Genomic DNA, 12,266 nt, shown 5'->3' on the forward strand with positions numbered 1-12,266 from the left:
TAGAACTTCAATGCTACTGCAGTACTATAAAGCTGTATATTAATTCCTAATTGTTTTCAGTGAAGGAATTCATCCAGTGTACCTGCAAGCTGCTGGGTTGTTTTGACTGACTATAAACAAACAAAATGAGCTGCACCTAGTGTATATAATGGACAGCCTTCATACAACGCTATTGACGATTGCTTCCTCCAAATCTTCATTTTCATGAAGATTTGTAACATTGAAGATTGTCTTCCTGCTGATTTCTCACCAACTATCAGTGACAGCAATCACTGCTTTTTGAACACAAGTGCGTGCAACTGACGCTATTTAAAAAGTGCTCACTCTAAGTGCATTGTAGTGTCTAATAGCCACACAAATGCATGCGTCCGGCACTAGTTAGAAACTGTTCAGCAACAGGCTCCGACTCCAGTTAAGCAGCATAGTGTCTCAATTAAATGAAAGGAATCCCGGCTAGTTCCCCAATTAGCTTTTTCCTTTAAGAGTTATCCCATATAAATGGCTGCCCCAATTAACCGATGGCACAATTAACAGAATCCACTTTATACCCAATGAGTTAGCCTCCACAGCTGTCTGTGGCAATGAATTCTACAGATTCACCACCTCTGTCTGGCTACAGACACTGTTCTGAGTCTGTGCCTGCTGATCCTAGACTCACCCACTATAGGAAACATCCTCTCCACATCCAGTCTATCTAGGCCTTTCAATATTCGATAGGCTTTAATGAGATCTCCCCTCATTCTTCTAAACTCCAGTGAGTACAAGCCCACGGCCATCAAACGCTCTTCATTTTCATTTATTTTATTTAGAGATGCTGCACAAAACAGGTCCTCCCAGTCCAATGAACCGCACCACACAGCAACCCACCTAATCACAGCACAACTTACATTGATCTGTTAACATACTAACCAGTAAGTGTTTGGACTGAGGGAGGAAACCAGAGCACCTAGAGGTCACAGAGGAGTTACAAACGATGATAAATTGAACTCTGAAATTCGATGCTGCAAGCTGTGATAGCATCATGCTAAACTTGCCATTCATCTCCTGACATCCCTTGGAGCCCCTCCAATGCCAACACATTTTTCTTAGCTAAGGGGCCCAAAGTTGCTCACAATACTCCAAGTGTGGGCTGACCATAAGATGTAGGAGCAGAATTAGGCCATTTGGCCAATCTAGTCTGTCCCCCATTTTGTCATGACTCATTCATCTCCTTCTCAGCCCTAGTCTCTTGATTTCTCTCTGTACCCCCTCCTGCCCTGACTAATCAAGAATCTATACACCCAATGACTTGGCCACCACAGCCTCTTGTGGCAACGAATTCCATAGATTCACCACTCTCTGGCTAAAAAAACTCCTCCTCATCTCTGTTCTAAATGGGCGTCCCTCGGAAGCAGTGTCCGCTGGTCTTAGACTTCCCCACTATAAGAAACATCCTTTCCAAAACTACTCTATTGAGGCCTTTCAACACTTAATAGGTTTCAATGAGATCCCCCCCCTCATTCTTCTGAATTCTGCTGAGTACAGGCCTAGAGCCACCACACACTCCTCATGTGATAAGCCTTTCAATCTCGGAATCATTTTTGTACATCTTCTTTGAACCATCGTCAACGTTAATACATCCTTTGTTACATAAGTGGCTCAAAGCTGCTCACAATACCCTAGATGAGGCTTCACCAGAACATATAAAGCCTCAAAATTCTTCACCACTTTGGTCTTCCTACCAAAGTACATGAGCATACACTTGCCATCACTGTATCTCAGCTGCCACTTCTTTGCCTATTCACCAAGTCCCTCTGCAGCCTCTCTCCTTCCTCAACAGTACATGCCCTTCTGCCTATCTTTGTATCATCTGCAAACTTGGCCACAAAGCCATCAATTCCTTCATCCAAATCATTGACTTATAATGTAAAATGAAGCGGTCCCAACACAGACCCCTGTGGAACACCACTAGTCACCGGCAGCCAACTAGAAAAGGCTCCATTTATTTCCATTCGTTGCCTCCTGCCAATCAGCCACTGCTTTATCCATGATAGTGTCTTTCCTGTCGATATTAGCAAGGCCTTTCACTATTCGATTGGTTTCCCCTCATTCTTCTGAATTCCAGTAAAAACAGGCCCAGAGCCATCAACTGCTCTTCATCTGACAAGCCATTCAAGGCTGGGGTTTTTTTTGTGAATCTCATTCGAACCCTCGCCAGATTCAGCATGTTCTTTCTAAGATAAGAGACCCAAAAGTGCTCACAATATTCCAAATGAGGCCTCACCAGTGCTTTGTAAAGACTCTGCATTACATCCTTGCCTTTATATTCTAGTCCTCTTGAAATGAATGCTAACATTGCATTTGCCTTCCTCATCACAGACTCAACCTGCAAATTAACCTTTAGGGAATTCTGCACAAGGACTCCCAAATCCATTTGTGCCTCAGCTTTTTGTATTTTCACTCCATTTAAAAAATAGAAAATGTTTTTATTTCTTCTGATAAAGTGCATGACCATACTCTCTCTGACACAATTCCATCTGCCATTTCTCTGAGCATTCTCCTAATCTGTCCAAGTCCTTCTGTAGCTTCTCTACTTCCTCAAAACTATCTGCCTCTCTACCCATCTTCATCTGCAAACTTTGCAACAAAGCCATTAATTCCATCATCCAAATCATTGACATACAACTTAAAAAGAATCGGTCTCACCTCAGACTCCTGTGAAACACCATTAGTCACTGACAGCCAACCAGAAAAGGCTCTCTTTATTTCCACCCTCTTCCTCCTGCCAATCAGCCACTGCTTTATCCACACTAGAATTTTTTTCTGTAATACCATGTGCTCATGGCTTGTTAAGCATCTTGTCAAAGGCCTTTGGAAAATCCAGTTACTCATCATTAATGGATTCTCCTTTGTCTATACTGCTTGCTATTTCTTCAGAGAATTCCAACAGATTTGTCCGACCAGATTTCCCTGGAAGAAACCATGTTGACTATGGCTTGTTTTATCATGTATCATATTTTATCCAAGTACCCTAAGACCTCATCTTTAATAATTGACTCCAACATCTTCTCAACCTCAGAGGTCAGACTAAGAAAAAGAAGAAGAAAGCCCTTGACTCTGAGAGGAGTCATCAGGACACCGTCATGATGGCATTTTTTTTTAGCAGGCCTAAAATCTTCAGGCCTGAATGGGACTTTTATTATGCTGTGGTTGTCTATATAGTAGCTGTATTATATAATATACTGTAATCTGTATCCGTATGTACATGTGTGTGTATGTATCTTTATTTAAATATTTATTTTTTAATTTATACTGTATATGGATATAAATTAAGATGTATTTTATATTGAGTTGGGAGTTTATAGCTAAGCAGGGAGGATTTCAGGCCTTGTTTTTACAAGGCCGAGTTGCTACCTTGATGCTTAATCCAACATGGATGGAAAACATGCAAGGGAGCTGGCTGGATTCGAACTCGGGAGCCTTTGCTCCAAAGTCCAGCACTGATGCCACTACGCCACCAGCTGGCCACAGAGGTCAGACTAACGGGCCCATAATTTCCTTTCTTCTGCATCTCTCCCTTCTTGAAGAGTGGAGTGATTCTTGAAAGATCATTACTAATTCCTCCACAATCTCTTCAGCAACCTCTTTCAAAACCCTGGGGTGTAGACCATCTGGTCCAAGTGACTTATCTACCTTCAGACCTTTCAATTTCCATAGAACCTTCTCACTAGTTATAGTAACTTCACATACTTCATGACACCTGGAACTTCCACCCCACTGCTAGTGTCTTCCACAGTGAAGATTGGTACAAAATTCTTATTCTGTTCATCCCCCATTACTAGCTCTCCAGCATCATTTCCACTGGTCCGCTATCCACTCTCGCCTGTTACCCTTGGGTTCTTTTTCACCTCCTTTAGTATTGCACATGTTGTGCTCTTCATGTGGTATTTGCAGGATGCCTAATCCTCAGGAGAATAGCAACAGGACTGAGTTTCCTCCATTCATAAACTATTTTTTTCCCTGTGAACTGATGAACACTCAGGTCTTTAGAAATGCTTTTGTAGCCTTTTCCAGCTTCATGCATTTCTACAATTCTTCTGCTAAGGTCCTCTGAAAGTTGTTTTGATCGCAGTATGGTGCACGTAAACAGATCTTTCTAGGGAAGAGCAGACTCTGTCAGTAACCTGACAGTGTGTCTTTTTTATAGGGCAGGGCACTTCCACAACCCACCCCTCCAATCGCATCTCATTGATTGGAACACCTGACTCCAAATAGCTTTTGTAGAAGGCATTACCCAGAGGTTCACATATTTTCTCCAACAAATACAGGCAATATTGGATCATTTTTCTCAATAAATAAATGAACCAAGTATAATGCTTTTGCGTTATTTATTTAATTGAGTTCTCTTCATCTAGTTTTAGCAATTGCATGAAGATCTGATCACATTTTAGATCATATTTATGCAGAAATACAGTACAGACAATTCTATGAGGTTCACAAACTTCCTTGCACCACTGTATTTCTTCCTCGTTGGGATGTATATATCCTGTGCCTTCTGAATTGCTTCCAGAAATTCCAGCTATTGCTGCTCTGCTGTCATCTCTCCTAGTGTTCTTATCCAATCAATTTGGCCAACTCCTCTCTCATACCAGAGCAATGCCACCCCCTCTGCCTTCTTGCCTGTTCTTTTGATACAATGTGTACCCTTGGACATTAAGCTCGCAGCTATAATCTTCTTTCAGCCATGATTCAGTGCTGCCCACAGCATCATACACACCAATCTGTAACTGTGCTACAAGTTCATCTAACTTATTCCGTACACTGTGCACTTTCCAATATATAACCCATTTCACAGCTTGTGAATGCTTTCTGTAACCAGCTAAGAGTCTTTCAATATTTGTTTGGGGAATTTTCACCCATTCTTCCTTGCAAAAAGCTTCTAATTCTGCGAGATTCTTGGGCCATCTTGCACGCACTGCTATTTTGAGGTCTATCCACAGATTTTCGATGATGTTTAGGTCAGGAGACTGTGAGGGCCATAGCAAAACCTTCAGCTTGCACCTCTTCAGGTAGTCCATTGTGGATTTTCAGGTGTGTATACAGTCATTATCCTGTTGTAGAAGCCATCCTCTTTTCATCTTCAGCTTATTTTTTCCAGACAGTTTGCTTCTAGAATTTGCTGGTATTTAATTGAATTCATTCTTCCCTCTACCAGTGAAATGTTCCCTGTGCCACTGGCTGCAACACAAGCCAAAGCATAATTGATCCTCCCCGTGCTTAACAGTTGGTGAGGTGTTCTTCTCATGAAATTATGCACCCTTTTTTCTCCAAACATACCTTTGCTCATTACGGCCAAAAAGTTCTATTTTAACTTCATCAGTCCACAGGACTTGTTTCCAAAATCCACCAGGCTTGTTTAGATGTTCCTTTGCAAACTTCTGATGCTGAATTTTGTGGTGAGGATGCAGGAAAGGTTTTCTTCTGATGACTCTTCCATGAAGGTCATATTTGTGCAGGTGTCACTGCATAGTAGAACAGTGCACCACCACTCCAGGGTCTGCTAAATCTTCCTGAAGGTCTTTTGCAGTCAACTGGGGGGTTTTGATTTGCCTTTCTAGCAATCCTACCAGCAGTTCTCTCAGAAAGTTTTCTTGGTCGTCCAGACCTCAACTTGACCTCCACTGTTCCTGTTAACTGCCATTTCTTAATTACATTACGAACTGAGGAAACGGCTGCCTGAAAACGCTTTGCTATCTTCTTATAGCCTTCTCCTGCTTTGTGGGCATCATTTATTTTAATTTTCAGAGTGCTAGGCAGCTGCTTAGAGGAGCCCATGGCTGCTGATTGTTGGGACAAGGTTTGAAGAGTCAGGGTATTTATAAAGCTTTGAAATTTGCATCACCTGGCCTTTCCTAACGATCATTGGGAACAAGCCATAGCCCTAACAAGCTAATTAAATTCTGAGACCTTGGTAAAAGTTATCCGAGAGCTCAAATCTCTCGGGGTGCCCAAACTTTTGCATGGTGCTCCTTTCCTTTTTTTAAAACTCTAAAATTGTACAAAACAAAAATAATACACTAATTTTGCTTAAAATGTTGAAAAGAATGTTTCATCATTAACTTTATGACTTTTGGAGATCAGTTCATCTTCTACTCACTTAACTAATCACAGTAACAGAAATGTTGACCAGGGGTGCCCAAACTTTTGCATGCCACTATATATCGGCAAATGTGTTGTTTCGTGGCAGTACAGCACAAAACAAAAAGTTGCTGTTAGAATAAAGAGTGAATAACGCAAAACAGTAATACTGAGATACGGTGAATGGACCATTCAGATGGCAGAAGGGATGGAGCTGTTCTTAAAGCATTGGCTGTGGATCTCCAGGCTCCTGTACCTTCTCCCCGATGGTAGCAATGAAATTAGGACATGTCCCAGATGGCGAGGGTCCTTAATGAAGGATGCCACCTCTTGAGTCACCGTCTATAGTTGATGTCCTCAATAGCGGGGGGTATTGTGTCTCTGATTGATCTGGCTGAGTCTACAACCCTCTGAAGCCTGTTTTGATGTTGTGCAATGGAGCCTCCACACCAGGCAGTCATGCTGTTTCTATCTACCTGTATTTGGCTTTTTTGCATTGTCATTTTTTCATATGCATGGGAAGCGCATTGCAACAAAATACTTCCTGGCCGGTATAAGTTTTGAGAAAGTGGGATCCTAGATGTTCTTTGTTGGTGCAGAAATGTGTGCAAAAGGAGGCATGCTCCAGAGGAAATGGCTCTGGGATCCAGGAATAATCCTGGGAACCTTCATAATGGCTGAAGACTGGAAAACAACACACATATTTTAAGAGCTGCACTGAGTGAGGGGAACACCACTCACCATATTAAACCCTCATTCTCCAGATCAGGAGGGAGAACATGGGTACATTTGTTGGATACCGATTGGTCTACCGTCATTAAATTTGCTTTACCTCATGAACTTTACCAACGATGCCAGATCTACAGTATCTGTAGTCCTTGCAAATACAAAAAATAAACAAAATAAGCTATTTATATCAAGAACATGAGACGAAGAGTCCTTGAGAGTGAGTCTATAGGCTGTGGATACTGTTCAGTTATGGGGGTGAGTGAAGTTATCCCCCCAGTTCAAGAGCTTGATGGTTGAAGTGTAATAACTATTCCTGACCCTAGCAGTGTGTGTCTCTGATGATGGATGCTGCTTTCCTGTGACAGAACTCCGTGAAAATGTGTTCAGTATCTGTGAACAACTGGGCTGCATCCACTACTTTTTGTGGGACTTTCTGTTCAAGGGTATTGTCCATACCAGGCCATGATGCAACCAGTCAATAAACTCTCCAACATACAACTATAGAAGTTTGTCCAAGTTTTAGATGACATGGTGTATTTAAAGTTTCTGCACCCCTGATCTCCTGATGAGGACTGTCTCGTGGACCTCCGGTTTCCTCCTCCTGATCAGCTCCTTAGTCTTGCGAACATTGAGTGAGAGGTTGTTATTGTGGCACCACTCAGCCAGATTTTTCAAACTCCCTCCTATACACTGATTCACCACCACCATTTATTCGGTCAACAACAGTGGTGTCGTCAGCATCTTAAAAATGGAATTGGAACTGTAGTTAGCCTCACAGCCACAACTATAAAGTAAGTAGAGCAGAGGGCTAAGCACACAGCCTTGTGGTATACATCTGTGCTGCCGGAGATTGTGGAGGAGATAAAGCAAGAAATGTATTTAAAATAACGAAATTATGGTGGCATATTGCTATTGAGGTCATTTTGGAGATTACCAATACTGAGCGTTAATTCAGAAACTGTGAAGATTGCAGCTCAGCCCAGGATTTACAAGTTTAAAGATTAAAAGTATTAAAAACAAATAGAAAGTTAGTAAGTTTTGCCATTCAGGACCAGGGAAAGAATAAATCACTAGATTAAACGAATATGCCTAAATCAAAGTTGAAAGTAAAGTTATATCAGAGTCACCATACACTACCCTGAAATTCATTTTCTTACAGGCATTCACAGTAGAACAAAGAATAAAATAGAACCAAGGAAGAACTACACAGGAACAAAAACTGACAAACAACCAGATGACAAATCTGTGAAAATACAGAACACAAAATAAATATATAAATACCAAGAACATGAGTTGCAGAGTCCTTGAAAATGAGCCCATAGGATACGGAATCAGTTCAGGGTTGAGGTGACTGAAATTATCCACTCGATTCAGAAGCCTGATGGTTGAAGGGTAGTAACTGTTCCTGAACCTGGTGGTGTGGAACCCAAGGCTCCTGTATCTCCTGCCCAATGGCAGAGCAAGAAGAGAGCATGGCCTCGATGGTGGGGATCCTTGATAATGGATGCTGCCTTCTTGTGGCAGCATTCCTTGTAGTGTGCATTCAATGATGGGGGGGCTTTGCCTGTGAGGGACTGGGCCGAACTTGCTTGTTTCAGCAAGATTTGGGGGGGGGGCTATTTGGAAGAGGGATGATGTAGGATAGGAGAAATTAGGTGGGATCACAGGAAAACTTTAGTGAAGCAACTAGCAATCAGTAAAACAGTCAGTCAATTTTCTAGTTGGTCAGCTCCTGATACTCAATGATTATTGTTTATTTATTTTATGGTAAAATGGCTATTTACATTTCAGCATTAGACCACCACAACAGGTTGGGTTTCAGATGTGTTGCCAGTACTAGATACCCACCAGGTGCTACGCCACAAACATTCTGGCAGGAACATGGTGCCAGCAGCAACAGTGATGCAACCATTCCAGAATTATAATGATCTACCAAGAGTCTGGACTGAAACACACTGTAAATAACCCAGAATACCTGATATTTAGCTTTCATTTAGAAATTCAAAAGATCACCAATAATTATTTGGCATTGACATCCAAATATTTTATTTCTAAATGTTTTCAATTGCTTTTTAAATTTCCTTTAGTATCAAAACATTTTAAACTTCACACAACAGTATCTGAAGAAATTTATGCAGACTGGGTGGTATCAGTCACACCAAATTGCTTCCAACTGTCATCTCAAATAGCACAGTTAAAAACAAAAACACATTAATGTCCCTAACAGCACGCCACAACAGGCTGATGCAAGTGTTTATGAAGACCACTTTGAATTAAATCACACACAAATTGAACATACTGCAGAACAAAACATGGGGTGGAAATTTAAAATCAGAATAAAACAGATGTTACATGGACATGAACAATCACTTACAAATTTCAGAGGAGCTGTAGGAAACTATTCCAAAATATGTACCCACTCAAACAGGAATATTGGATAATTTAGCTGCACAGACCAGTGATTATTTTTCTTTCAAACCATTTTGTTAATGAAAACATGAAGACAATTATCAGAACTGGGCTTACCTCACCTTTCAGGCGAATGGACACCTCTCTAATGAGCAAATACCCACAATTTCCAAGGATGCAAAAAAAAAACCTGGATCTTAATACTTTTCCAATTTCAGTGACTCAACACTTAACAGTACTACTGTGTATGGAGCTGTAATCAAATCAAGAACTGGCCAAGTTTTTTTCTTTCTGGAGCTGACTGTGGATCTGATCAGTGAGCAACAGGAGTCCACTGCTGTTGGAACTGATCCCGTGCTGTGAAATCAGTTGTATATAGAGTTTGCTTTGAAAACCTTGTTAAAAGGTGAAAGAAAACTCTCTTGGTATTCACTTAGGAAAAATATTACCAAATAAAACCTTGCAAAGGAATTAATGAAAAGTCTGCCTGTTGTAGATCAGCTACATCCCAAAACATCCCCTCAGAAGTATTTTGTACATTCTATCTTGTTCACCCTCAGGTTAGAAACAATGGTCATATCAGTTTAATTAAGCAGCCCTGTTTGTCTATTCCCTATCTCTACCCCACAGCCTGAGTTTTAAATGAGTGTCTTGTTGTGCTCTCTTTCAGAAGGCTTTGTGACAGGATGTATGTATATTTTGTCATCAGCAAAACGTCATGACCACGTGAAGCAGCCTGGATGGACTGGGTTTTTTTTACTGCCCGTTATTACCACATGCTTGGAACAATGGGACCTTGTTTTACATAATCTTCCAATTAAAAATAATTTTAGCCAGAAAGCAAAATCCTTTTAGTATTCATGGTTCCTCATCCGCACTATCACTTTCATCAATGCTGCTGTCTGTTGATAAGGCTTCCTCATTCTGGTTTTCTTCTGGCTCCTCAGGAGTGGTCACACCTTGCTGCTTACTGCTCTCTGATGGTGAACAGTCTACTGACAGAGCCGTGGAGTCCTTCAAGGGTGCCGAACAGGCCACTAATGAAGCTCCAGAGTCCTGTCCGGGTGTTGTAGAGTCTACTGATGGAGCCCCGGCATCTCCTGAAGTCGTCCTATCCTCCTGTGGAGCAGACGGTCCAACAGGAGCCTGCTCTGTCCGCTGGTCATCAGACTTTACTGCAGGTGGTGCGCCTTCCAAAAATGTCTCCCAGGTTTTAAGTCGATATTCTCTTTCCTTCACAGTCTCTTCAATCTAGAATTGAAAGCAATATTTATCAAACTTTTGCTGACTGGTTAAGTATGACAGTCCCACACTTTATTGCAAGATATTTAGATGGATTATCCACTGTGGAGATCCACAGAGAAGTGCCAGCTTGTTAAACACTTGACTGACTGAAAATATTTATTTATTGAGATAGGGTCAAGCCCTTCAAGCCGTGCCACCCAGCAACCCCCGATTAAACCCTACGGGACAAATTACAATGACCAATTAACCCACCAACTGCTGTGTCTTTGGGTTGAGGAACCTGGTGGAAAGCCCTCACAGACAGCAGGAGGAATTGAACCCAGGTCACTGGTACTGTAAGGCATTGTGCTACCACGCTGCCACTGTAATCAAGGATCACAAGTGAAGGGTCGCTGTCTTCTGCTCCAGTTAACGGCCTTAGCTCTCAGGCTGGGAAAATTAACAAAGTTAACATAGAACATCTAACAGTACCGCACAGGAACAGGCCACTCAGCCTGCAATGTTGTACCGAACCAGCTAAAAAGCAAATCAAATCCACTCAAGCATTAATCCCTCCTACCTACACCATGTTCATATCCCTCCATCTTCCTTACTTTCATGTCCTTATCCCAACGTCTCTTAAAAGCCTCCAATATATTTGCCCCTACCACCATTCCAGGCAGTTTAAGCAACTAACTTCACAATACAGTCACTGTCTGATTGTGACCAGACTAGTACCCCAGAAGCAAACTTGTCCTGCATAAACTATATAAAACATGTTCATTTCAAAGCACTTTGTCCAGTGGCTTTATGATGCTGTTACAAAATAGTTAAGGATCAACTGTATTCACCAAGTACATTTACAGGTATTAGAATTTTGCTGTGATATGTTGGTGTGACATGCAACAAAAATAACAAGGCTTGACATTCATAATTATATTTTTAAAAAACTTAGAAATACAGGTATGTAATAAAATATGCGTAAATACCAGCATGTATTTACAACGATAAGAAGTGTTCTTCAGTGCAGTGCAGCAGTGACAAAAGAGGGCAAGGGTGGCTAACTAGAATTGTTGATCAGATTTACTGCTTGCAAGACGAAACTCTTTCTTGTAATAATACAAGACACAGGGTTTATGATAAAACAAACAGCTGGAGGAACTCAGCGGGTCAAGCAGCACTGGTGCAGGCAGAGTGGTTGTTGCTGACTCCTCTGCCTAAACTAAGCTACAGCTATAGTATTACAGGAAAGATTCTATCATGGATAAAACAGCAGCTGATTTGACAGGAGGCAAAGTGTGGGAATGAAGGGAGCCTTCTCTGACCGGCTTCCAGTGATAGTGGTGTTCCACAGGGGTCTGTGTTGGGACCGATTCTTTTTGTTATATGTCAGTGGTTTGGGTGATGGAATTGATGGCTCTGTTGCAAAGTTTGCAGATGATATGAAGAGAGGTGGAGGGACAGGTAGTTTTGAGGAAGTAGAGAGGCTACAACTGGACAGATTAGGAGAATGGGCAAAGAAATGGCAGATAGAAAACAGTGTCATGAAGTGTATGGTCATGCACTTTGGTAGAAATGAAAGTCTTGACTATTTTCTAAGTGGAGAGAAAAAAATACAAAAAACTGAGGTGCAAAGGGACTTGGGAGTCCTGATGCAGCATTCCCTAAAGATCAATTTGCAGGTTTGAGTCTGTGGTAATAAAGACAAATGCAATGTTAACATTCATTTCAAAAGGACCAGAATATAAAAGCAAGGATGTAATGCTGAGACTTTATAAAGCACTGGT

The 12,266-nt window shown here is 41.4% G+C and overlaps 1 protein-coding gene across 1 annotated transcript in view; it reads right to left on the reverse strand.

Moving 5' to 3' along the window:
• Positions 1-8,559: 8,559 nt before the first annotated feature.
• The window catches only part of htatsf1 (HIV-1 Tat specific factor 1), a 28,524-nt gene continuing 24,817 nt past the window's right edge, over positions 8,560-12,266 (reverse strand). The window contains exon 9 of the mRNA XM_073058886.1: positions 8,560-10,506. Within this exon, the coding sequence (XP_072914987.1) occupies positions 10,114-10,506 (393 nt within the window). The 3' untranslated portion in view covers positions 8,560-10,113. The remainder of the gene's footprint in view (positions 10,507-12,266) is intronic.

Source organism: Hemitrygon akajei, chromosome 10, assembly GCF_048418815.1.
Source record: "Hemitrygon akajei chromosome 10, sHemAka1.3, whole genome shotgun sequence".
Taxonomy (NCBI): Eukaryota; Metazoa; Chordata; class Chondrichthyes; order Myliobatiformes; family Dasyatidae; genus Hemitrygon; species Hemitrygon akajei.